Source organism: Myotis brandtii, unplaced genomic scaffold, assembly GCF_000412655.1.
Source record: "Myotis brandtii unplaced genomic scaffold, ASM41265v1 scaffold680, whole genome shotgun sequence".
NCBI lineage: Eukaryota > Metazoa > Chordata > Mammalia > Chiroptera > Vespertilionidae > Myotis > Myotis brandtii.
In genome coordinates, this window is record NW_005370658.1 from 350837 (window position 1) to 376922 (window position 26086).

Below are 26086 nucleotides of genomic sequence, written 5' to 3' on the forward strand. Positions count from 1 at the left end.
GCCAACCCCGAGCAAAACAGCGCCGACCTTGGCGCGCTGCAGAGCGCGTCCCGCCTCCAGCGAAGTTCCCTGAGCAGCGCTTGGCGGAGGCAAAGGCTCCTGGGTGCCTGCCCTGCTACCCCACCCCAGGCTCGCAGAGGGCACAGGAGCTGACCAGAGTCCCGCAGCGGCGTTGGCAACGCTGCCTGTGGGGCCAGGCCTAGTCTGGCCACACAGGCTTTGCAGAGGGGACGCCTGGGGGCTGCCCAGCGGTGCCTCTCAGCAGGACCTGCGTCTTTGGGGAATCTATAGGCCAGGCCTGGGGTCCTCAATGTTCCCTCTGCCAGTCTGAGCCTTGTCAGCCATGTGCCAAGTGTGCCCACAGCTGGGAGCGGGAGTCCACGTGAATATGGCTGCTAGTGGGCCTGGGGTGTGGCAAGGGGCAAGAGGGTATGTCTGGGACGAGTGTCAGCCATGGCCACCCCACTCTTGTATCAACAGATGCAAGTGTGTGTGTGTGTGTGTGTGTGTGTGTGTGTGTGTGAGAGAGAGAGAGAGAGAGAGAGAGAGAGAGAGAGAGAGAGGCTGACTCAGTTGATCTTGGAGTCTGTGTGTGGCTGCAGTGGGCTGGCCATTGGCAGGCCTGTGTGGCATGGATGTGTGTGGGGGCCCAGGGAGCAGGTTTTCCTGTACAGGTGTGAGTATGTATTCGTGAGGTGCATGTTTACACATGTGTATCACAGTGTGAGTGCAGGTGTGAGCAGGCACTCTGACCACTGTAGCAATTTGGGGACCCCCACATCTGTGCCTCTGACTGGCCAGTCACCCCATCTTGGGCTTCCACACGACGTTCCTGTCCACCTAGCTGGGTTTGAGCCATGGCTGCCTTTGGGGCTATGCTTGGGTGGCCTGCGTGGCTGGTGTTTAGGGCCTGGTGGGACCACGACGCCACACTGGAGCAGCCCCTTGCCCACCTGCTGCCAGCCCAGCTTCCTGGCCTCCCCCTGAGGCCTGGGTGAGATTCTAGGCCCTCAGATGTCACAGTGCCCTGGGAAAGAAAATGCCAGCCGGTCCACTGTGCCAAGACTAGGAAGGGGCTGGGGCAGCCCCCAGGCGCAGGGTGATGGCCAGGGCTTCACTCTGTGACACTCCAGAAGGGAGCGAGGACTCAGCTCCACCACAGGCCCCGGCTGCGAGTGTGCCGGGGTGGCTGGGCGGGTGGCTGCAGGCTGTGGGTCAGCAGTCTGTCCTTCCTGAGAGCGACATCTCTTGGATCCAGAGTCTGTTTTTACAAAATTTTCTGCTTCCATAGTTTGCTCTGATAGTGCCCCCCCCATCCTCTCTCTCTCATTCTCTCTCTTTGTCTCTGTCCCTGTCTCTATCCTTCTACATCTTTGACTGTCCCTGTCTCTCCCTGTCTCTCCGATTCTGCTCCCCCCTCCTCCACACATCTCGGACTCTCTGTCTCTCTCTGGCCTCCATCTCTCCCTCTCTCTCTCTCTCTCCCTTTTCTTTTTTCAAACCAGAATTGGCTTCGATTTTAAAGTCAATAAATGATTGAGCAGGAACGAGCTTGGAGCAGCGGGGCCCTGGCGGGGGAAAGGCACTGTGGGCGAGGGGGAAGGGGGTGGAAATCTCCTTCTGGAAAAAGCATCGAAATCCAGGGCGGCTGGGCGGGGCGCTTGCTGGAGCTGCTGGAGCCCACTACAGCTGCAGACCCGAGTCCTCAGTGGAGGGGCCAGATGGATGGGACTCCCCCTCCAGATACACAGACGTACACCAGAATGTAGACACACACATACACTGCCACCGCCACCAAGCTGGCGATATACATGACCTGCTCACGTTGATGTCCAGACACACTGCCATTGGTAACCCTATGGACACAGGAGACAGGGACCTGGCGTTCCCTCCCCACCCAACACACGTAAACACACACACACACACACACACACACATCCTTCACAATGAGCCGTGTGTATCAATATCGGCTCACGGACACACGACAATACTTCCCAGTCACACTCGGATACAAACCGACGCGAGTATGTTTTCACCCCCACGCTTGCTCACACAGACTCAAGGACGGACGGATGGATGGACACTTTTCCACAATGCTGTTGGCTCACCCAGGTGTGTACACAGATAGGCACATGCTCTCAGACATGCACGCTTGCCGACATTCCGTGCCACATGGCCACACGAGCAACGGGGTGCTTTTGTACCCTTATTTCTGTGAAGCCATGCACAGTCATTCCAGGGAAGGGGGGTGGGAGCGGGTCTCGCTCAGCTCTTTCCCTGGGTCACTGTGGCCACCTCTCTGTCCCCATGAAGCTGTTCCCCGTGCCGAACCCACATGGAGCCTCCTTTATATGCACATTTTTCTCTCGGCGGTGGCCCTGCCTGCTTAATGCCCACAGCTGGGGTGGGAGGTGTGTGCAGCACGAACTGCGATGGGGTAGGCCACTCTTGGACCTGGGTTGGGCTCCATGAGATGTTTTGAGGCTGGGCCGAGCTCGGAGCTGAGGGCTCTGCTGGAGGAATATAGGGGGTAGGGTGCTCCCCTCTCCCTGGGAGCTGGAGCCGGGGGTCCTGGCCCAGCTAGGAATGTCTTGTGTAGACTCCAGGGTTCCCAGATGGAAGACGGAGCCGAGGGTGAGAGCTGGGCTGTACCGTAAGAGCACAGGGTTTGGGCTCCAGCTCTGTATCTTCCAATGCTGTGACCTGAAGCACAGGATTTTCCTGGTCTATAAACTGGGCAGTAATAGTGCCTGCATTTCAGGCTGTGATTAGGCTCAGACACATAGCATAGGCTCAAAGGACAGGGTGACTTGTGGTCATTTGTTTACCAAGCAGAGGGCCGCAGGGGTCCAAGGCAGGGGTGGTGGGGAGCAGGGGGCAGGAGAGAAGAGACAGGGCCGGTGGGGACCGGATGCCTTTCTCGGGGGCTCTGGTTGCCTTCGCCCTTTCCCTAATCTTGACCCTCGTCATCACCAGGTCCACTTTGCGTCCGGTTTCTTGGGCCTTGGGCCGGAGTGTGCAGGAGTGTGTATGCACAGATATGAATGGGGCAAAGGGCGAAGAGCCCGGAGCCGAGGGTGGGTCCTGATGGTGGTTTCAGGGGCACCTTTATAGCTCCAGGGTCCTCTCTGCACTTGCACCGGGGCCTCGTCATCTGGGTGCACCGTGGGTTCAGGAGGCACCTGTGGGACCCTGTGTGAGCACTTGTCAGGGTCCGGTGGGTATCCTGGGTGTGTGCAGGGTGGGCGTGCAGCCGTGGCTGTGGCAAAACCCCCCTGGTGCTCAGTGTCTGACCGCTGGCCTTCACTGGGAGCCCAGCCTTTTATCTGCTTGGTCCCTGCCCGCTGCTCTGGAAGCACGAAGAATTTGGGGTCTTGCGTTTTCCTCCAGCTGGACCAAGAGAGGAGAGGAGTCCGGGATGTCTGTGCTTCCCTCCAACTCAGCGCTGAGGACAGGGCTCCAGCTGGGTGGGCGTAGAGGGGTGCCTTCACGTTCCTGCTCCCAAAGCTCTGAACGTGGAGGCTGTGAGTGGCTACCTGCTTCTCCCAGGTCTGAGCGTGTTCATCGGCATCTTGGGCCTCAGAGCCACCATTTTCTCGTGGACAGCCATGTGGCCGCGTGTGTCTGTGCAGGTCCCCTTTTCAAGTGTCTCCGTGTCTCTGAGTGTCCATCGCTGGGTGCTGCCTGTCTGAGGGTCACCCCAAGCTCCATCTCTATGTATTTAGGTGACAGGGGTGTGTGTCACTGTGTGTGTCGGGTGCCTGAGGGGGTCTTTGTGTTACAGTACCACTGTGGTGTGTCCCTGTACAACTCCTATCCGCTGGGTGTCTGACCGTCCCAGGAAGGGCTGTATCCGTGTGCTTTACCACGCATGTCGACCTGTCTGCGTCGATCTGTAGGGCATACGTGTCATTGCTGTGCCTATGAGTCTTGCCCCCATGGCACCGTGCATGCTGGGCTTTGTCCCTGTGACCGTCGATGTGTGTCGCACCACACGAGTTCCTCTCCCTGGCCTCTCTCCGCCTCTCATCAGAGTGTGAAATGCCCTCTCTGGCGGTCAGGCCGGCGGCTGGGAGCATGCCGGCCTTTCCATTGCTTCCCATGAGGTTGGGCAGCCGTGGTGGCCCCGCTGTGGGCCCTGCCCGTGCCCCTGGCCTGTCATGGACAGAAGCCCGTTGTGTGGTGAGGTGCGGGTATGTGTTTGGGCCGCCCACAGGCCTCCCTCTGTCTGCCCAGTGTGCATTGATCTTGGCTTCTGCCTGTGTCTGTCCTGGCCTGGCCAGTTGGGGTGTTGGGCTGTCTCTGTGGGCCTGAGCCCGTCACCCCCAGAGCCGGGTCTGCCCTGGGTCCCACACCCGGGGCTGTCCCTCCACGGCTCTGAGAGCATGGATTTGGAAACTGAGGCCCCCTCTTTCTCTTTCCCCCTCTCTCTTTCCTCCCTCTCTTCTCCCCTCCTCCCGCTCCCTCTCTCCCTCTCTCCTGCCAAACGCGTCTTGGCTCTGTCTGAATATCTCTCCTCCTCGATTTTTGGCTCCAGCTCTGGGCGCGTTCACTAAAAGAAGAAGGACTAGCTCCCCCTCTCCCTGCCCCCCCCTGCTGCCTCCCCCTTTCTGAAGAGCCCCTCTGAGAGCGGGAATGGCCATGTGCAGGGGCCTGGGCCCCCCCCCGCCCCGAGTGGGCTTGGCCAAGGGGGCATAAGCCTGGTGGGTGAGGGGGCTGGGGGGGACTGGTCCTGGCAGCCTGAGGGTGCAGCAGCCAGGGTGACTGTGCTGCCGGTGAAAAAATGGTGGGGAGGGGTCGGGGGCACGGAGCTGGGGTGTCTGGCTTCTGGTGGGGCTGGCAGGCCTCTGTGAGGCGCAGCTGTGCCCAGAACTCCGAGCTGCGTTTGCCACCACTACCAATGTGGCTGCGCCAGCCGGGGAGGGGGAGGCGGGTGGCGGGCACTGCGGCGCTCCGTAGCCAATCAGAAGCCAGGGTTGCACTGGGGAGCTCTCCCCCCACTGGGCTTCACCCTGAAGGGAGCCAGGGTGGTGGCCAGCAGTGGGCAGGGGGCAGTGCCACCACCACTACTGAGGACCCTGCTCCCTTGGCTGACAGTTTGGTGCCAGCCTTCCTGGCACGGATCAGGCAAAGGGCGGGGGTCTGTCCCCACCTGAATTGGAGGGAGCCAAGCCAGAGGCAGGGACAGCACACCCCACCTCCTTGGCTTCAGGAGGCAGCAGGAGCTGGGGGTAGGGGCCAAATCATCCAGGAGGGTCTGTCCAAATACGGGCTTCAGTCAAATCACCTCGGGGCTTTATTTCAGGTCCATCTCACACCAAGTCGCACTCTCTCCCTGGCACACGCCGGCACAAAGAGCCGTGCTGTCACACACAGGCACAGCACACCCTCACACAGCACCTCTCCCTCAGTCAGGCACACACAGGTGTCCCCACACAAAGATGCTCGTTTTCACACACGGACACCTAGACACACCCGCCACACCTGAACACATCGGCGCAGGAACACCCTTGTGGGGGGAGACCCGCAGGCACACATGGCTATACAATGACGCGCCGTGAGACACACAGGACAGGCACACTGCTACTGCCAAACACACAGGAGTGCACAGACCCAAAGACACTCAGTGGGAAGCACACGGCATGAGCATGCAGTCATGCTGTCGGACCCCCAGACACGCACACAGGAGCGCCCACCCACCCCCACGGCCATGAGACACACACGAGCCCACGCACGCATGCATGCAGCAACACACGGAGACACTAGGTGAGACACACACACTTGGCGGTGTCTGGAAACATTTCTGGTCGTCACACTTGGAGGGGGTATGCCCACTGGCACCTGGTGGGTGGAGGCCAGGGATGCTGCCCAGCACCCTACAGTGCACAGGGTGCCCAGCACAGAGAATGGTCCCCAAATGTCGTCAGCGCCAAAGTGGAGAAGGTCAGCCCTAATATATTGTCAGACAGATAGTAACACACACACACACACACACACACACACACACACACACACGCAGGAGGCCAGCTGACACAGTGTCTCACACCGTCTTGCTCTCCAGGTCCAGGCACACATGGTGTGGCAGGTACACAGTCCTGCGTCGCCCCAGCACACAGGGACAAGGGTCACACCCACACACACAGTCACACCTGGGTCACACCTGGTCTTGCTTGGAAATAGTGCCTGAGAGGTGAGACCCGCCTTCCTCATCCCGCCCTTCTGCCTGCTGGCCCCCTGGCTGTCTCTGAGCAGCAGATTCAACCACCCCGATCTCTTCTGGTGGAATTTGAAGCTCTGAATCCCTGCGCTAGTTTGTCGAAGCCTGGGAGGCCACGTGCCACCCCTGCTCAGGACACGCCGAGCCTTCTGGGCTCCGTAGTGAGGCCAGAGGTAGGCCCAGTGGCCGAGGGCCCCACTCTTGCTGTCCTGCTTCTGGCATCCGTCAGAACAGGCTGGGCTGGAGGCGAGGCTAACTCCTGAGACTCGTCCCCCTCAGGACTGTCTCGCTCGCCCTCTGGCCTCTGACTCCTTATTTCTGACTCGGGAGAAAGAGCGAAGAAAGACAGCGGGCAGAACCACGCCGGGAGGAAGCCTTTTGCAGGATAACAATGAAATGAGTGTTTCTCCTAAAAATCAGAGTGTGGCTAAAGTGTGCTGTGTGCTCACTGTGTGGCCCCCTGGGCTGAGAGCCTTCCCAGCTGGGCTCCCCGAGTCCCTCCACGTGAGGCAGGTGTGGCAGGGTTAGCTGTGTCCCTGTGTGTGTCTGACAGCAGGGCAGGGTTTCTCACTTCAGCACTGTTGACATGTGGGACGTTTGCACATTATTTTGAGAGTGGGACCTCTGAGCCAACTTCCCGGGTTTGAAACCTGGCTTTGCTGTTCACTAGCTGTGTGACCTTGGGCAAGTCACTCAACCTCTCTGGGCCGCAGTTTCTTCTCACAGGGTTGTGGGAAGGATTAGAGAAGTTGGTTTACAGAACGTGTTTTAAAACAATGCGTGTCGTCAAGTAAGTGCTTGATCTTGTAGATGAAAAACAACTCAGAAAAGAGCATCCAGTGCCAGGGACAAGGGCTAGGAGGTGGTGGAGCCTGGCCCCTCCTCTGATCACCGTCATCCCAATTCCTATTGATGGGAAAGAATTGCAACTTACTCTCTGACCTTTCCCAAATTTCAGTGTGGTCCTGCATGTCCCCATCCCCCCGTTTGAAACTGGCCCCCGCTGTCAGCCCTTGAACCCTCCTTACCACTCCGACCTTCAGATCTTCTTCTGTCCAGGGCTCAGAATGAGAGTGGAAGGTTGTCCACCTCCTTTTCACCCCCACTGGCTAGACTTGCCCTCACCCCCAGGGGGGCCCGACACCCTCTCCCACACCTTGCTGGGCACCCAGCCTGAGCTTGTGTGCTGGGGGTGCAGGCAGGGGCCTGTGCATTCCTTCGGCAAATATTTACCGAGCACCTCCTGGGTGCCAGGCTCCGTTCTGGGCCCTGGGGGCTCGGTAGGGAGCAGCATCGGCCAAGGTGCCAGCTCTGGTGGGAGGGCAGACAATGGACCCGGTCAGTGAGCGAGTGTCCAGCACTGGAGAGGGCGACGTATGGGGAGAGGAGAGCAGCTAGGACCTGCTGACGTGCCCGGCAGCTGCGTTTTCAGCAGAGGTGGTCTGTGAGGCTGACTTTCAGCTCAGCATTGCTCTGCCACAGAGGGAGAAATGCAGGCCCCTTTCCCCCTCAGAGGGGCAGTCTGGAGGTGAAGGGTCTGTGGCTCAGCACAGTCCCTCCACCGTCTTCCCGGAACACATGTTTTTGCTGCAGCCTGAGGCCTCCCATTATCCGTACTGTGGATAAAACCTACGCTGCCCGCCCAGGACTTGGGGACAAGATGGCCGGCGCCCCTCCTGTGCAGAAACTGGGGCTCGATGGGCACTGGGCATTCTCAGCCCTGCCACTCTGCGCTTGGGGGTGGGGTGGGGCAGCTGGCGGCCCAGAGTGGCACTTCCACCTGGGCCCCTTGATTTAGCTTCCCCGGGGCGGGCCGGTTTATTTTTACCAAAGCCCGTCACCCTGGCAGTGCCAGGCAGCGCCATCTTTGTAGGGTCTTGGGGAGCTGCCCACGGCTTGGGGAGACCTGGCTTTGTCTGCTGGACCCCCGGTTCCCGCTGGGCCCCCCTCTCTCTCCACCCTCAAAGCCCCAGGCATAAGGGCTCTGGACTGGGGCTGGTGGGGTCGACATTGTGGGCTGGCAACCACCATGCCCAGGCTGGTGGCATTTGGTTTGGCGCCCTGCCTGCCCGCCACCCCCCACCCCATGCCCGGGCAGAGCCGAGCGGCTGCTGCTGCCAGTCTCCATTTCGAAGCTTGGGGTGGGGGTGGGGAAGCGCTGGGTGCCTCCTGGCCCTTGTCTGTCCTGTGCCACCTGGGGCTTGTCCCCCAGGCCTGCTCCCTGGAAGGGCCCGGGCTGCTTTTTTCGTTGCCCTTTTGTAGCCTGGAGCTTGGTGACGACGCCTGCCTGGCTCCCATCTTCCTGCCGGCTTCCTCCCTCCCTCTCCTTCTTCCCTGTAATGGCTCACCATTTTGGCATCTCCTCCCCTGCCCCCTCCCAGAGGCGCCAATTTCACTTTCAAACCTTCCACCATCGCCATTGCTGGCTCTCCAGCCTTCTCCTCCTGCCTGGGAGCGAGAGGTGGGGGGCCAGGCACGGGGGCACCAAGGGCTTCTGGGTGCTTATGTGTGTGTTTAGGGGGCACATGCTCCAGGCTAGCTCGTGCCGCCTGCCTACAGGGTGGCAGAGTGGGGCTGCAGGAAAGGGTGGCAGAGAAGATGCGGACCCTCCCATTTCTGACGGGCTCGTGTCAGCCTCTGGGCCACCAGGAGACCAGGGTGGACATTTCTGCCCGAGCCCAGAGCCTGGGCTTCCCAAAGGGAGGCTACGGCTGTGGGATGCCCCATCCCCTCTCCCCCAAGTTCCCTCCAAGGCTTCCAGATTCCCGCTCTCCTCCCTAGAGCTAAGGTGGGAAACCAAGCTCCACGTTGGGCACTCGTGCCCCCAGAGGGCCAAGGGACTTTGGAGGAACCGGTTTATTGCCCGCCCCGCGCCTCTCTCGGCACTAAACAAAGTTTGCTAAGTAACTTCAAATGTTATTTGAGGACGGCCTGGCCTCAGCCCAAGACGGCCCTGTGGAAACTTGCTTTTCGCTGCCGAGGCTGCAAGTATCAAAGACACACTTTCGGGGGGGGGTGTGCTTTGACGCTTCTCCCCCCTCCGTGGCAGGGGCTGGCCCTGAATGGGCACACAGACACACAGAGGCTGCCCCGACAGAGGGACACACACAGGCACACGACAGCTGTGGACCACAGCACACACCCCAACACATACAACATACGTATTGACACACTAAGGGCAGGGCGGGGCTCGCAGGGTGCTGCCCCCGGCCCGTGGGCCTTGGGATTTTTCCAGCTGGTGAGGTTTCTCAGAGCCTGGAGACCTGTATTCTTAGGTCTCCCGGGCATGCATGGGCCCTCAGAAGGGTCCCCTCCCTCCGAGTCTCAGCTTCTCCCGTTGTAGAAGGACGTGGTGGGCCTGTGTGGTGTGCAAAGTGGAATCCCACACCGATTAGGACCGAGACTTTCAACCTTTTTCATCTCCTGCCACACAAACCACAGCACACCCCAAAATATGTTTTTTGCCGATCTGACAAAAAAAAAAAAAGGGTACGATTTTGATTCATTCACACCGGATCGCTGTTGTGTTGGCGGTTGTCATTTTTTACATGACAGTCCAGTGCGGTGGTTCTCAACCTTCCTAATGCCGCGACCCTTTAATACAGTTCCTCATGTTGTGGTGACCCCCAATTTCATTGTTACAAATTGAACATAATTAAAGCATAGTGATTAATCACAAAGACAATATGTAATTATATATGTGTTTTCCGATGGTCTTAGGCGACCCCTGTGAAAGGGTCATTCGACCCCCAAAGGGGCCGCGACCCACAGGTTGAGAACCGCTGGATAGAGGTCAGTGCCCCTGACCTAACAGGTGTTGCCTGTTGTGCAAACCCTGCGGCACACCAGCGTGTGTGGCACACCGGCTGAAAATTGCTGGGTTAGGAGAATGCCTGCTTCTTCTCATCCCTCTGCCAGGACTGACTTGAGGGGTGAGTCCCTGAAATCGCACAGGGTCTGAGCAGGGGCCTGTAGGAGCAGGGCTGCCAGTCCGGACCTTACAACCTGATGTGCATCTACCTGACCGAAGCCCCTGGCCCTGGTCAGCTCCGGGTTCTCCAGAGAACCAGGGGAATGTCTTTTCTCACCTTCTCTCTCAATCTCTTCCCCAGCTTTTGCTTTCCCCAGATCCCTCCTTTTCCTGGTCTCACGAGCCCTGCCCAGGCCTGAGGCTCAGGGAAAAGCGTGGGAAACAGGCTCCGGGTGTGTGTCCCTCACCAAAGCCAGCCAGGCCTGGGGCCCATGCTGCCCCGAGGTTACTGATGACCCTCCTGGGATCCCACAAACCCAGGCACCTGAGCTGACGCAGCAGGGGTAGGTGAGGCTCTATCATAGGGTCCCTCTGACCTGTCACCACCCGAGGTTTGCAAGCAGATGGGGTCCTGATGGACACGATGGAAAGGCCAAGGCCCCAGGGGCACTGGACTACCCCCCAGGCCCCAAGAACCTCCCTGTCTCACTGTCAGCCAGACCCTCACCCAGGTCGGTTTGTGGGGGGACCCCGTCCCAGCCCCACATACCCCCTCAGCTCCACTCACAGTCGGTACTCGCAACACCCCACCACCCGCAGTCTGTCATACAGTGACAGCCTGTCACAGGCACTGCTGCACACCGGCACAATCTGTCGTCCACGCACAGTCTCACACACAACCTGTCACACACGCGCACACACACACACACACAGCGGCACAGTCGCACACACAGCCAGCCTCGCACGATCACACCAAGCGTCACAGCTTGTCACAGCCATAGACTCCTCACAATAAAAATAACAGCTACCAACTCCAGAGCAATTATGCCAGGGCAGCGGGCGGGCGCACGAGACCTCCTGTAACCGTCCCAATGTGAGGCAGGTGTGAGTAATCTGCTTTACAGAGGAGGGAACGGAGGCCTCAGGGTCAAGTGCCACGGTCATGGGGCGAGAAGTGGGGTGGCAGGAACTACTTAGCCAGGCCCCCAGGGGCAAGCAAGACTCAAACCGGTCATCCTGCTTTTCAACTCCCTCCCATCCACCTGAGGCTCCCTCTTCTGGTCCTCCCCATGGGCATTCCCTTCCCATTCCCCAGATGGGAAGACTGAGGTTCTAAGCAGCCCAGCCAAGAAATGGGGGGAGGGGCCTCAAGGCGGAGGAAATCTGAGCCATGCCCTCCACCCCAAACACTACTTGGCTCCTGGCAGCCCACAGTGACTGTGTGTTGGAGCCCATTGGCTGGGGCCAGGGTCCCAGAAGGCAGAGAAGTTCTGGATCTTCAAAAGCTCTGTACCACGGAGGTATAGGGTGTGAGTAGGGAGAGTGGCAGCCACGGGCTCCCAGGCAAGTCTTTAGTCCCAAGCCTGAGCCTCTGGTGCCCTGCACCCCTACTCCCTACGGCCCTCCGCATTCCAGGGTGCTTCCTCCTCCTGTGTTGTCTGCCTTCCCTCACTTTTTCCTTCTTTGTTCCTCCCCCGCCTGCCTGCTCCTGCTCCTCGGGGCTTCCCCCAGTAGAGCTGCCAGGGCCAAAACCAACAGGGCTCCAACGATATCCTCCCCAACCATATCCTCCCCGAGGCCCCGACAGGCCCTGCCCCCTGACCGGGCTCAGGGGCTAGATCCAGGCTCGGCCCAGCCACTATGGTGGCTCCTGTGCACGTGGCCGCCTCTAGGACACTTGCAAGCATATGCGCACAGCTCTGCGTGGCGGCCTCCACGGGCACCTGGGGGCATGCGTGCCCATGTCTGACACCCCAGCGGGCCCTCCTTCTGGCATGGGCACATACATAAGCACACTCTGTACAGCGGCACCGACAGGGGTCTCGAGCATGCCCTTGGCCAGTGCCCCAGACAGGGACCCCAGGAACCGCCAGCTCATATGCACACCCAGGCCTGACAGCCCAGTAGGACTGCTGGGGAGCACACATGCTCTTGCCCCACATCAGATGGGGTCCCAAACACACAGGAGGGCACTCTGTCCCCCCATGCCATGTTCAGGATACGGGCACTGCCCTGCCCTAGGCCGTCATGGGGGTCCCAGGCTCGGGTGGGTCGGTGAGCCCACAGGAGCTCCAGTGCCCACACACGTGAGTCCGCACCTCCCCAGCCTGCGCATGCATGCGTTTCACGTGAGTCGCACACCTGCCAGGCCGCCCTGGGCACCTGGCTCCAAAGCCACCTCAGGTTATTGGGGAGGAGACTGGGATGGGGAGGCCTGGTCCCACCCCGATTGCTCCTGGAGCGCCAGTCTTCCCAAATGCCCCTGGGTGCAGGTGAGCCATCCCCGTCCCAGAGCTGCCTGGTAGCGCCCCTGCATGTGCTATATTTATATTGGAAATTTGTACCTTAATGTATATATATATTTATATGTAAGAACCACCCCCCCCCTTCCCGCTTCTCGTCTGTACTTGGATTTTTACCACCCCTACTCGGCTTTCTCCCAAACCTGCAAAACCCATTCCCCCAGGCTGAGACTTGGGGCCAGGCGGAGTAGCTTTTCCCCTCCTGACTGTGCCGCTCCAAGTCCTTAGGCCAGGGACCCGCTCCGGTGAAAGGCTGAGCCGCACTGCTGAGTCCCGCAGCCCTCCCCGCAGCCCTCCCCGCAGCCCTCCCCGAAACACAATCGCGGGGGTGGGTGCTGGCGGCCAGACCCGATTTTTGGTGTGTGTTTGCTGTTGCTTAAATTAATCCTGAGTGACGGCCTCCATTCCTCTCCACAAAGAGACCATTTCATGCCCTCCCTTCTAGGGTGCAACTCCCATTTGCCCCCTGAGTCCAGCTTGGCGGCTCAGGCTCCCAGCTCCCAGCTCCCCTGGCCTCCCCTCAGGTGCGCCCAGGGCGTGGAGGCCGCTTCCCTGTGCACACATGGACCTCAGGAGCGAGTGTGGGTGGGTTTTGAAGGGGTGTGAGAGATCTTAAAATAGAAACACATTGCTGAGCAGAGGTGGGGGGGGAGGTGGGGTGTCCCAGGATTCCCTAGATGGCCCCACTGCCCAACCATAGCGCTTTGATGTCCCAACCTGTCTGAAGAAAGTTACATGGTCCTCCCGGCACCTCCCTTCTCAGCCCCTTTCATGGCCTCAAGCTTTTCCAGTCCACGTTGTGTGCCAGGGCAAACCCCAGCAGAGATGTACCGCCCGTGCCCTGTATGCGAGCTTCCCTGCGTGTGTTCACCCACAGGTGCCTGCTGCCTATGGGCTCCTTGGACCTCAGGCTGTGTGTGTGTGTGTGTGTGTGTGTGTGTGTGTGTGTGTGTGGCATCACCCAGACCCCCTGCAATTGACTCCTGCCTGGAGGGGGGATACGCGTGGGTGGGGGTCATGGGGAAACCTCTCCTGGGCTCAGGCCGTGGGAGGACCGTGTGCTTCCCACCCTGCAGAACATGGTGCTGTCAGTTGGGGTCACTTGCACTGTGTACCACAGAGTGGGAGGGGGCAGCACAGTCTCCAGGGTGTGGGCAGCCGGGCTCTGGGGCTCTAGGGTGCCCTCGGCCACCAGTGGGCTCTGCGTAGTCGGGAGCTCGCGCGAAGAGGCGAAAAGGTGGGAAGTGGCGCCTGGAGGCCGCTCCTTTGGGAAGTGCGTGTGGTGCGGGGTTGGTTCGCTCTAGCCGATGCTCCAGGCCTCGATCCAGGAATGAGGACCACAGAATACAGTCGCTCTGTAGACTGGGGGACTCCCGCACTGTTCAGGCGCCGCTCTTGCCCACAGTACCGGGTCCTCACACCTTACAGCGACCCCAAAAGTGACTCCAGTAGGCCTTGCGGGCTGGCTGGGTTGGATAGTGGGGTGTTAGCCTTTGGCCACATCAAAGGCCGCCGCCAGGAAGGGCTCAAGTGGAGGTGCGTGTTTTTTGGGGCCTCTGAGGCCGGTTTAGTCCCCAGTCGTGCGCGTGGGCGCCTTTGCCTCAGTTTCACTCCGCCTGTGCTCGCCAGTCTCCAGTCGCTTCAGTCCCCAGTCGTGCGCGGGCGCCTTTGCCTCAGTTTCACTCCGCCTGTGCTCGCCCTGATATCCGAGGGGATGCTGCAGGAGAGGGCTTTGGAAATGAAATGGATGTTGGTGAATCCTGTTGTTCTGTGGCTGTTTTAAGTGCCCCAGAACCTGAGGGCAGCTTGGGGGTCTCAGTCTGGCGAGGGGCCCTCCTCCACGCGGCCGTGTGCACATCCCCGCCTCCAGATCGCGGGCCTAGAAGGAGCCTCTCTCCATGTATCCCGAAGCAGCCTCGTTTTGGGGAATAAGGGCGGGGAAATTTACCACGGGAGATTTTTGTTTGTTTTGAGGGTTGGCTGGGTTTGGGGGCGTTTGGCCTCCATGGAGCACGGGGAAGAAATGTGACTAAGTGGCAGAAAATGCGCTTTCCCTTTCCCTCTCCTCTGCCTTCAGGCCGCAGGGGTTGCGCCGCTTCCAAGAAACTTAAAAAAAAATAAAAATAATTTCCCCCAGATCCCCTCTGGTCAACATGGTCTTCCCTCTCAGGGCGGACTTCTTTCGGAGGCGCTAAGGCCTCCCCACCCATTGCCACCAGCCATTTTGCTGCAATTCCTGGGCAGGCCCGGGAGCGGGTGGAAAAGTGGGAAAAGATCGTGTGTTCGCTCCGTGGGCCTGACTTAACCTGTTGGAGGAGGAGGCTAGGGACCCGCTGATGTCCTCCGAGCCTCCCCCGAGCTCCAGCAGCCCCCGGACTTGCAGAAAAAGCCTCCGGGGGCCGCCCAGCCAGCGCCCTGGGAAGCCAGTGATAAACCGATGGCTCATCACCCCAATTACTTAAATTCCAGTTGGTGGTTTTAGGTCCTCTACCTTTTCCACGTACAGATGACTCACCGTGCTCCAGTCGGGTGGGGGGAGGTGACCCCCCCAGTGCAGGCTCTCACTCTGGACCCAGAGGCAGCCCAGCCCGCCCAGCAGCAACTCCCCTGACCCCACCGAACTCCCAGACCACACTTAGCTCCTCTCCCCCTTTTATTTAGGGTCATCTTTCCCCTCTTCTTTAAAACAATATGTTAAAGGAGTTTTGTTATTTTACAAAAAGGCGTGAGACAGAGGCTGAATGATGGAAACAGGCTGTTAAAAAAAAAAGGAAAAAAGGAAAGAAAAGAAAGGAAAATGCGTGCCGCCCGTGGCGCTCCGAGGAGCTGGTGCGCGCTTCCTGCCTCTCTCCCGAGCTCTTGTGCTGGTTCCCCGGGGGAGCCGGGCGTGGGGCACCTGGGATCTCCGCCGCCAAACAGGCACTGTAGGATCGCAAGGATTATTATGATTTTAATAAAATTGTGTCTCATTTAGGCGCGCGTTTCTGCGCTGCCTCTCCTCAGAGCCCGGGTTTGTCACGGCAAATCTATAATCAGAGAAAAATACCAGCTTTGTTGAGGGTTAGAATATAACATTGGTTAATGTGTGTGGTTTCTTTTTTTTTTAAAATAATGTCAAGCATTGGAATAATTAAAGAGTGAGAAATCACTTGTCTTTCCTCTCCCTTCGGCATTGTCTTATTTAAGAGCGGGAAGCGTGCTTTTAGGCAGAACTGGTTCGTTTCCATGCGAGCTTTTTTCTCACCAGCCTTTCCCTCCGCTCCGGTCTGATTCGCAAATCCCCAAACTGGCACAAGCCAGGAAACTTGCAGCAGCAGCGGTGGCGGCGGCGGCGGAGGCAGCGGCGGGCGGCCCGTTCTCTTCTGGAGTTGGAGCCTCGCTTTCTTTTTTTACCCTCTTTCAGAGACAACCCTCTCGCTTCCCTCCCCGCCTCTGGGCCCTGACCCACTGCCTAGTTTGCGCTAGAGCGATTTAAAAAAGAAAGAAAGGAAGAAAGGAGTCGGGCTCGGGTACCCCCGTGCCAGCGGAGGGCACGTTTCCCAGGCAGTGGGCTGGTGGGAGAGTCAAGCCTGTATGTGTGGGGGAGTCTCCACGCCTATTCTACACCTTCCCGCCCCCATAGGATCAGGTAATCAAGTGTTTCTAAAGATCAGAGAGCTCAGATCCCATGTCATGTTTTTTAAAAATATATATTTTTATTGATTTCAGAGAGGAAGGGAGAGGGAGATAGAAACATCAATGATGAGAGAGAATCATTGCCCCTGCACGCCCCACACGGGGGATCGAGCCCGAAATCCGGGCATGTGTCCTGACTGGGAATCAAACTGTGACCTCCTGGGTCATATAGGTTGATACTCAACCACCGAGCCCACCATATTTTTAATTAAGCGGCACAGTTTTTTCTTCCAGCCCCAGATGATAGAGGTGAAGAAAACACGGTCCTCAAGAGCCCGCCTTGGCAAGGGAGAGAGCTACGCGCTTGGGATGGGCCTGGCAGTGCCCATCCCACCGCCCCAGGACGGTGCCACCACCCACAGGGTCTAGATTTGGAGCAAGAGAGCAGGCTCCAGGGCCTTCCGTGGGCACGTGGGCACGGCCGGCCTGGGGGGATGTGGAAAACAGAGGAAGGGACTCTTTGTCAGGGTTGCAGGGGTTTGCTCCAGGCTGGCGGGAGGCTAAAAGGCTGCCCTAGGCTTTCCCCCAGGTGTGGGGCTGCCATGGTGCTTGGGGGGAGACAGGGCTGTACAATGGGAGAGGGGAAAGGGGGTGAGAGCTGGGGGTGAGGGCTGGTGCCCACTGCACCGGCGGCCCATGCGCTGCCTTGGCCTTGCGGAGGGAGTTCTTTATTTGGTTCAGGTGTTTTTAATTAAGTGTGTTTCTCTTTTTCCCTTGTTATTCGGTGTTTGGACTTTTTAGGGATCCTTTGCATTTGTCTTTTTACATAAGCAACCCCCACCCCCAAGAGGTATTGTGGGAGGTATTTTGCCTTTAAATGCTTTCTCTTTCCTGCTTTTTCTTTTTTTTTTAAGAAACTTAATTTTAAAATTATAAAGTAAATTTAGTGCCAGTGAAAGTGGGGGGGGGGAGCCAGCTGGGGCTGGAGCCAGGGAAGAGGGAGGAAGATGCCACAGGGCTGGGCCTCCCTCCCTCCCGGCAGCCCCAGCCCAGGCCTCTCTCACTCTCCAGGTCCCCTTCTCGCCACTGCCACCCCTTCCTCTCCGTGCAAGGCTTTTATGGACTGGGCTGAGGGCAGCCTTCCCTGACTGCAGGGCCCCTTTCCCCCTCCATCCAAGTGTATGCGTCCAATCCATACTTGGGTTTTTCTGCTTGGTGGTCCCTGTTTGTCCCCCCCCCCCGCCCACCCCCCCCACACACACAACCTGCAAATCGGCTAACCCTGCTGCTCCGTTGGTTCTCCTGTTGATGGGGTCCGAGTTGGGCAGGCACAGAGAGGCATGGAAACCCCTCTGCAGCGGTGAGGAGGCCAGGGCCATCTTTTTATGACTCCTCCTTGCGATCCTATGCGTGCACGGTGCTCTCTAACACGTGCATGGACGTAGGTGCTCACATTTGAAACTACTGGTGCGGGCAGGAGCTGTTTCTAAGGCATACCTGTTGTGAGAACTCCACAGCTTAAAAACTCAAGGCCCACTCGGCGTGCTGAACATGTTTTAGTTTTCAACCTGGGTGGGGTGACACAGGTGTGTTCACTTTGTGGAAATGTCTTGGGAGGCCGACTTAGACTGGTGCACTCTTCCTTATATGGGCCACACTTCAGTGAAAGAGTTTATTTTGGAAAAAAAAAAAGGGGGGGGTGGGAGGCCCAGCCTCCAAAGTAAAGGCTGTGCGTTAGAAAACAATAATAATAATTAAAATAAAGAATGTCCTCCAGGCCTCCCTGCTAAGGGATGGGTGGAAGGGCTTGTAAAAATTAGTGGGCTGATCATAAAGCTTCCAGACCCATCCACGTGTACCGGGTGCCTAGGGACTAGCTGCAGACCCAGGTCTAGCTGTAGGATTTGAACATCTCAGAACCAAAGGATAAAAAGTGGTAAGGAGGAAATTTCTTGCCAATTACATTTTGGTGTCAACATCTGGAAAGCAAAATTGCAGCTGTTCTCCTGCCCCCCCATTACCACCTCTTTTTCCCCCCTCACTTAAATTTTTTGTACGCCTGCCATCCATACTTCAGTTTTCTGCACTGTTAAAACATTTTCACGGCTCCGCTCAAATCGAGTTGTTGGGTTTGGACTTAAAAAATATATATGTATCTTCTAGTTGACCATAATTTTTGTAGCAATGCATTGGAACAGGCCTGCAAATCCATTGATAACCCCCTCCCTTTTCTTTGCCCCCACCTGGGCCTTCCCAGCACAGCAGTTCAGAAGCTGGGGGAGGACGTTGGCTGCCGCCCTCGCCGCTGCTCCTCCCGGCAGGTACTGACAGCTTCGCCCTCCCCGGCCCTTCTGCCTTGTTTTTGTTTTCCCTTCGCCCCCCAAAAATATTTGAACCAAAAAGCCTCTTTTTTTTTCCTCCACCCACAGCAAACTGAAAGGGCTAGTGAACCGTGATTCAACAGAGCGAGGGCGCCTCTTTTCTTCCTTAGCATTAATTAACTCAAGTTCGTTAGGACGTCGGGTCTGTCGCCCACAGTTTTCTCTTGTGTGTGCTGAATCGGGTCATAGAAGGAGACTTCCCGTGCAAACAGTTTGTGTTGGAGCTGGAGGACACAGAGGGGGAGAGAGGGTGAGAAAGAAAGGGAGCCCGGGAGCAGCGGATTGTGGCGGAGAGGTAGGCACGGTCCCGAGCAGGCGAGCGAGCGAGCGAGCGAGCGCCCGGGTGCCAGCCTCCGCAGGGGCCAGACACCAGGGGAATGAGGATTCTCCGGTTTCCCTGGCAATGAGCCTGATAATAAAATAGTTGTGGGAGCAATACATTTTGAGGGATTGAAAAACGTCTTCCTTCCAACTTTTAAAATGGTACATTTTGGGGAGGCCATTTACCCAGCAAGAGCCCCTGGGCCCTGGAGCAGTAAAAAACCCCCGGCGGTTCCCATCCCGACCACCCAGCACTCTGCCTGGGGGGCTCTGGGCACTGCACGTTGCCGAAGCAACTGCAAGAAAGAGGCTCTCTCCGCCAAGGGCACTGGAGTGCAGACGGGCGATGGCAAGGGGGCTGAGAGAAACTCCTTTCTCACCCAGGCCTTCTCTCCGGTGGCTGTGGCCGGAGGAATAGACCCAGCAAAGCAACTGGGGTGTCACAGCAGATCCTGGTGGGGCTCTGGCAAGGGCCTGGAAAGGTTGCAGGAGGAGTTTGAGAGGTTCAGGACTCAGGGGGGGGGGGAGGAACATCTTCCCTGGATCATCCATCCCTAAGCCTTTTCTGGGGTCTGCAGTTGGCAGCTGGGCCTCCTGGGAGTTTTCAACATTTTGCCTTTTGCTCTGACCTTCTTTCTTGCCCCACAGATACTAACACACTGTGCTGGGCACAGACCTCACCTTCGTGTGCTCATCTCCCCTTCCTGGGCCTTTGGTCAGTTTTTCAGTTTTTGGGTTTTTTTTAGAGAAACTTGTAAAGCTAGGCTGTGGGGTTCTTCCTTCTTCCCCAGTCTTTGGCCACCATGGACGGAGTCTTTCCAGGTTCAAGAGGTGGACGAGGCTCAGGCTGTCCAAGGCCCTTGCCCCTCTCAGCCCTTGTCTGTCATCTGTCCTGTGTGTTCTTAGCTCTGGGAGGACCCCATCCCTGTGTAGCCCTCACCCCCACCCCAGGAGAGGGCTCTGGCCTTCCCAGCTTTTACTTCTATTTGGTGACACAAGGAAGTTTCAAGCTAAATAATGAATTAAAGACTAGGGTTTTTGTTTCCTATTCCCTGTAGAGGATGAAAGTAAACAATTTCCAGTTGCACTAGAGAGAATAGACTGTCTCCCTCAGTCCCCGTCCCTACCCTATTTCATTCGGTGCCAGGAGGGTGAGGGGAGATGTGCCTGGAGTAGGGTGGTGTTTAGAGCCAGAACGAGGCTGCCTGTTGGCCAGATCCCAGACCACCGCTCCCGGTTTGCAGTCAGGAGGAGAAAGGGAAGGGAAAAGGGGGGGACGGTTTTATAGGAGAGGAGTGTGCAGCCTGGTTCGGAGGCAGCCCCTGTCCTAGACCCAGCACTGGGGTGTGGGGCAAATCCATTCAGCCCGAGGCGGCGTGAGGACGCTGGAGAAGCCGTGCTGAGGCCGCCTTTCCCGAGCAGAGAAAAACAGGCCCAAGGCAGCCAAAAACCCGCTTTGTCCAAATTCTCGGAGCCTCCTCGCAATGTGCATTTCTGGTTTCCATGCCTGGCTTTTCCAGACTCTTGGATGATTTTGCTCTGGCTGAGGAGTCCCTTCCAGCCTGCCCCCCTCCCAACCCCCCCAGAGAGGAGGCCCCACCCCCATCTAGGACAAGCAGCCCGGAGCCCCTTCCTTTTTCTGTCTTTTTCTCCATCTCTGTCCCCGAGTGAGTCTGGCCACTGCCTTCTTGCGTCCCTTCTGCCGTGGAACAAGATGGGAGATCTCAGAGATACAAAGTCAGAATCTGCTTTTTTTGGTCGGGGCCAAGGCCGAATTATAAAATGCCAGGAATTGGGCAAAACTAATCGGGGCTCTATTGGTGGCCTTTTAAAATTTCCTGCGTCCCTTTCCACCCAGGCTGCCTATACGCGATATGCGGCAGTAAAATGGATACTGAAATATCTGGTAATTTCTATGTAGGCTTTGTCAGTTATTTGCACTAACTGTGTAGAGTTATCCAAATTAGCATGGATATATATATATAATTAGCATGTGTCCAGGGTCTAAAAAAAATAAATCTAGGCCTTAAAGCAATCAGGGGGTGGATAAATAGGATTTTTTTTTAAAAGCTAAAGAGCCCTCTAAACAGAGGCCCTGCCTTTGAAGATATAATTCCTCGTGCTTCTAGAGGTCTCCCCCACCATTGGCGGGGATGGGCCAGTTAAGAAGCCTATCTCAGACTGGGAAAATTATTTTGTTTCCTCCGAGACGTTTGACTCCTGTAGATGTGAGTGAGGTTCTGTATGTCTTTTTCTGTTTTCCCTTAAATAACCCACAAGGCCTCATTTGTTTTGTGGAGTTTTGGAAAACCACATGTTTCACTTTCTTGAGACAGAAGCAGTCCTTTTTCTCAGCGAGGTTTTTTCCCCCTTCCCTTGTCCCCGAGCCCTTGTCTTTTCTCCTTGCTCGTTTCCCCCTCCATCTTCATGCTTCTCTCTCTTTGCAGTTTTGGGCCCAGCTTCTCTCTCCTCTCTCTCTAGGCTTGTTTCCTTGGCCTGCTCAGTCCTTTTCTTTCTGGGGCACATTTCTCCTAGGGGTGGCTGAAACCAGCATGGGTATTATTTTAGAAATGTTTAACTGAAACCGTTGCTGTTTTTTTTAAAAAATTAAATTCTATATACTGGACAATAACAAGAGAGGCCTTTCTCTCACAAAGGCAGAAAATTTGCTTTCCGCAAACCAAAGCCCATGCGAATGTATAACGTCTCGCCTCTGGCTTCCCGATTTTTCTTTTAAATGGGGAAAATACCCCCAGATATCCCCGCTTCTCCTTTAGATTCTCCGCTTGCCCGTGGTTAATTTTCTTTTTTGCACACTATTCTCGCCAGCATCACTGGCTTCCCCTCCCCTCGGCTTTAGGTTGTTTTCTCTCATTCCATTCCCCCTTCTCCTCTCCTCCTCCAAGGCCTGGCTGTTCCCTTGCTCCCTCCATCCCCTGAACCCTTGAACTCCTGGAGAAGCCTGGACTCCTTGGAGGCTTTTTTTTTTTTTTTTTTGGTCTTGGCTCAGGTGGGGGTACTGAGAGCCTGAGCTCCATGCAGGGGGAAGGGGCCGCAGGAGGGGAGCAGGGAAGGAGTCTGGGTCTGGGACAGGTAATCTTCCAACAGGAGCCTCCACTCTCTTAACAAAAGGGGGACAGTCCCCTTTTGTCTGGCGCTCCTGAGGGGCGTGTCCAGGGCCCAAAGCAGCCACCAGTGGCATGCGGGGGGGAGGGGGGGGGGCTGCAGCGGTAGGGGGAGGGGTGTGCCCAGTGCTCCTAATGGAACCCGAGTGAGGTTCTCCGTGTGTGTGCCCACAGGAGAGAGAGGGAGCCCTCTGCCCTCCCTCCCCCAGCGTCCGGAAGACCCTGGCTGCTCTTCCACACTGGGGGAACCGGGTGAGGGAAGAGCACTGCCTGGGAATCCTCTCTGCCCACCTTCAAGGTTAAGGCCACTGGCAGAAGGACAATTGACGATTGTTCTCCCTCCGTGTTACTTCCCTGGGAAGGGCCTGCTGCTCCTCCGGTTAAGGAGCCTTGAAGGGGCGCCGTGGGCTTTGTGTGGGTCCCTGCGGCTCCCCCGGGACACTCCACTGGCCCTCCCGAGCCACTTCTATGTCCAATCTCTCCATCAACTTTTGACCCCTCCCTCCAGCCAGGAGCGAATCATGGATCTCCTCCCCAACTTCTATGTGGATCCTTCCATCTGCCATCTCCCTACCACCTACCCAGTTGTACCACCAGATTCAGAAACAACCATGTTCCGCGTGTCTCTTCCACCCGGCACTGTGGTCTGTGAGACTGAACATGCCAGAATTCTCCAGGAGGCTCACGTTGGCCATTTTCTGTCTAGTGCCTAATATTTAGTGTAAATCAAAATACCAGGAAACACCCCCATGACAAACATAAACTCACTTGTAGTTTCTACCATCTCATCTTGACTTTAGAACATAAGGTTGCTTCTCTCGAGGTAGAGAGTATCTTATGTCACTCGGCTAACATCTTTGGCTAATTGGACCAAAGCTGGTTATTAACAGGACGTTAATTATTGAATGCCAACCCCAGGGGCCTGTCGGCAATGACGCCTGCCTCCTGCCCTCTCACCTCTTACTGGCAGCCGGGGTCAGCCACTGCAGAGCTCCTGTCACACCATTCAGGGCCCAGACTGAGGTTGCAGGTGTTGGGCGGCACCTTTCCCATTGTCAGGGTTCAGCGTGAGTCTAGGGGCTACTTGTTTGTCCCCCCCCCTCTTCCCTGGGAATCTTTCGGCAGACACAGGGTTTCAGGTGGGGAAGAAAGGGGCACGAGTGAGCAGCGACCCTTCTTTTCCGTGGCCAGCGGAGGGCTGAGCCTCACCTGGGAGAGGGCAGCTATGGGGATGGTTTAGAGCAGGGACAGTCTCTCCCTCCCTGTGTTCTCCTTCTCTGCTCTTCCTTTAATAACTGTCTCCTCCTGACTGCTTCTCCAAGGCCTACCACGGCAGGGCTGCTCAATCGTCCCTCCCCGGGAGCCTCTGACTCCCTCGTTCTGACCTTCCTGCCTGGGAGGAGGCGGGCGGGGACAGGAGCTCCCCCAGTCAGCCTCTGCTCTGTGACTCGGTTTCCCCAACGTTGCCTTTCCTTGCTGTGCTGTTGTTTCCTTTTTTAGCCCTCTCCCCGTCTTGTGGATTTCTTACTTTATGCTCTTGCACCTTGCTCCATATGATTCAGGCCCTTTAGTATAAACTGAATTGGGGGACAGGTAAGTGTTCCCCTCCTCCAACCAAGAAACACTAAACATGGGTCTAGTGGAGGGGACAGAGCTGGAAAAGCAAAGAATTGAGCATCTGGGTGGTGGGGAGGCGGGGGAGGTGTCCGTAGGACTCGGTGACTGTGTTGGGAAGTGGTGTCCATCTTCCTGCCTTTGTCACTTCTCTGGGGTTGGCTGTTGTGTTTGTGGCTGCACGGAGTGCTTGTCAGCGGAGTGGAGCGCTGTGACAGGAGGCTATTTTCATAAACTGTTGCAGTTTCTCCAGCCGAGCTGCATTGCGTTGGCATCCCTTGCCACCGTTAATGGAGCTTGCATGGCTGGGTGTGGGCCCAGGGAGGCAGCCGACTTCGCTGGGGGCTGGGGAGGGGGGTTCGGTGGGCAGGGGGCCGCCTGGTCTGGGAGTGCTCCCGAGAGCCGCAGCCCCAGGACGAAGGGGTGGCCGGGATGGCGGCCCCCTGGGCGCCAGGTCCCTGCCCTGGAAGTGCTGCTGGCATCGACACTTTCCGAGCTCCCTTTCTTCGTCTCTTTCTATTCATAGCCCCGCTCATGTGTATGGCCAAGGAGGAGAACTTCCACTCGCCCCTGTGCTCTCCATAAATAAAAAAGAAATCGGACCAGAAAAAGAGAGAGTCTGCAGGCTGAGAGAGACTGAAACCAAAACACAGAGAGAAGGCGCAGCTGCTTTCCCCAAGGCCTTCTGGGGCTCCCGCCCGCCCGCTCGCCTGCCCGCCAGCCTGCTCAGAGTCAAGCCTTTATTTATTTATTTTTCTGGCTTAAAAAAAAAAAAAAAGAAAAAAATTCCGAGTCTTCCTTGATCCTAGCCCACCCTCCACCCCACCCCCTCCAAATTTGCTGGGTGGCCACTGCCAAATGGACCCGGGTGGGAGCCCGGAATGAAAAATTCATAACTGCTGGACTTTGCTTGTTCATTAGACGTGAACTTGTCGATTGGGCAAATTGTTTTTGGTCTCCAACTGCCGGGGGCTCTCCCCACCCTCCCGGCTTGCTCCGTTCCCTCCTCCCCTTGGACGCAGCCATTGGCTGCTCGAGGGTGTCTCATTGCCAAATAGGTGGATCCTTCTCTCTCTCTCTCTCTCCCTCTTTTCCCCTCTCTCTCTCTTCCTCCTCCCCCCCTTTTACTGGCTTTGGCAAGAGCAAATGGATGGGGATTGAGCATGAAAGGAGAGAGAGAGGGAGTTTGAGAGAGAAAGAGAAAGGAAGCAAAAAAAAAAAAATCCAAAACCCAACCAACACACACACACACACACACACACACACACACACACACACACGGCCCCATCCCATTTCCCTCTCCCTCGCTCTCTCCCTCTTTCTCTCTCTTCTTCCCTCCCTCCCTCGCTCCCTCTCTCTTTTGCATCCGTCTGCCAGCCACGGTCCGCAGCCGGTCCGAACTCGTCCCCGTCCCCGGGAATCTGCAGCTCCCCCTCCGCCTGCGATCAGCCTCAGAGGCGGAGGGAAGCAGCTCCAAGTTTACACCCTGTGCGGCTGCCAAAGCCGAAAGCCTTTTTCTTCAGCTGCTGCTTTTCCCTCTCCTGGTTTTTGTTTTTGTTTTGTTTTGCACGGGGGGGGTGGGGTAGGGTGTGCTATGGGTTGGGGGGGGGTGTCGGGAAGTAGGTTTTGATTTTTAAAATTTGCATCTTTCTCTCTTTTTTACAAAACTGGAATGGGATGCACAAGGGGTGAAATTGAAAAAAAGAATTTTTTTTTTGTTGGCTTTTGTTTACCTGCTGTGTGTGGCAACCGGCTTGCTCCCTCTCTCTGCTTGCTATCCCTGACCTTTCTTTCTTTTTGCTCCTTTTCAAAAAAAATATTAATTTTCCCCTTCTGTGCAATGGAGCGTGGGGGGGGGAGGGGGAAGGGTTTGAGAATCCACCCAAGCCCGGCCCCTATTCCCCAGAACACCAATAATAACCCCCTTTAAAACATTTACCTTCCTCCCCTGCTCCTCCTCCTCCCCCCTCCCCCCCCCCCCCCCCAAAAAAAAAACAACTCTGTTGAGTCCAGAAGCTCAGAATCGGGCGTTGGGCTTTGCCGGGTGCTTCAGATCCATGGTAATTATTTAATTTTTTCCAGTTTTATTTTTGTAAACAGATATCCATTATTATTTAAACTTCAAACAAGCAAACAAGCAAAAAAAGAGAAAAAAAAACCCAAAGCGAGAGCCCGGCCCTCTGTCACCTGACTGAGTGGGGAAGAGGGTGAAGGGGTCAGTAGGGACGGGGCGCAGGACGCCCCACGTAGCTTTTAACCCTCATGTGGCCGAGACAACCCCCGTATTTGTGCTAACAAGGAGTGTTTTGTTCCTTATGACTGCGATTAACATTAGTATCGGTGTCGGTAACAAAGCTGGAATCACATATTTAGGCTTTTCGATCTGATGTGTGTTTTTTTTAAAATGCTGGGGTGGGTGTTCCAATGGGAGCCGGAGAAGAGAGAATGAAAACAAGCTGGGGAGGGGGCCGCCAGCGCCTTCTCCTCGCGCGCTCGCTGGCGGATGGCATGTTCTCTCTTCTTGGGGGTGGCCACGAGCC

At 56.8% G+C, this 26086-nt stretch overlaps 1 protein-coding gene across 3 annotated transcripts in view; it reads left to right on the top strand.

Moving 5' to 3' along the window:
- Window positions 1-2061: 2061 nt before the first annotated feature.
- The window catches only part of NFIX (nuclear factor I/X (CCAAT-binding transcription factor)), an 87617-nt gene continuing 63592 nt past the window's right edge, over window positions 2062-26086 (top strand). Inside the window, exon 1 of one of the 3 annotated variants that reach the window (XM_014529439.1) lies at window positions 2062-2112. In XM_014529439.1, the coding sequence (XP_014384925.1) occupies window positions 2077-2112 (36 nt within the window). In that variant the 5' untranslated portion in view covers window positions 2062-2076. Of the gene's footprint in view, window positions 2113-25405; window positions 25607-26086 lie in introns of those variants that run through there. The other 2 variants (XM_005881574.2, XM_014529440.1) reach the window with 2 other exon arrangements.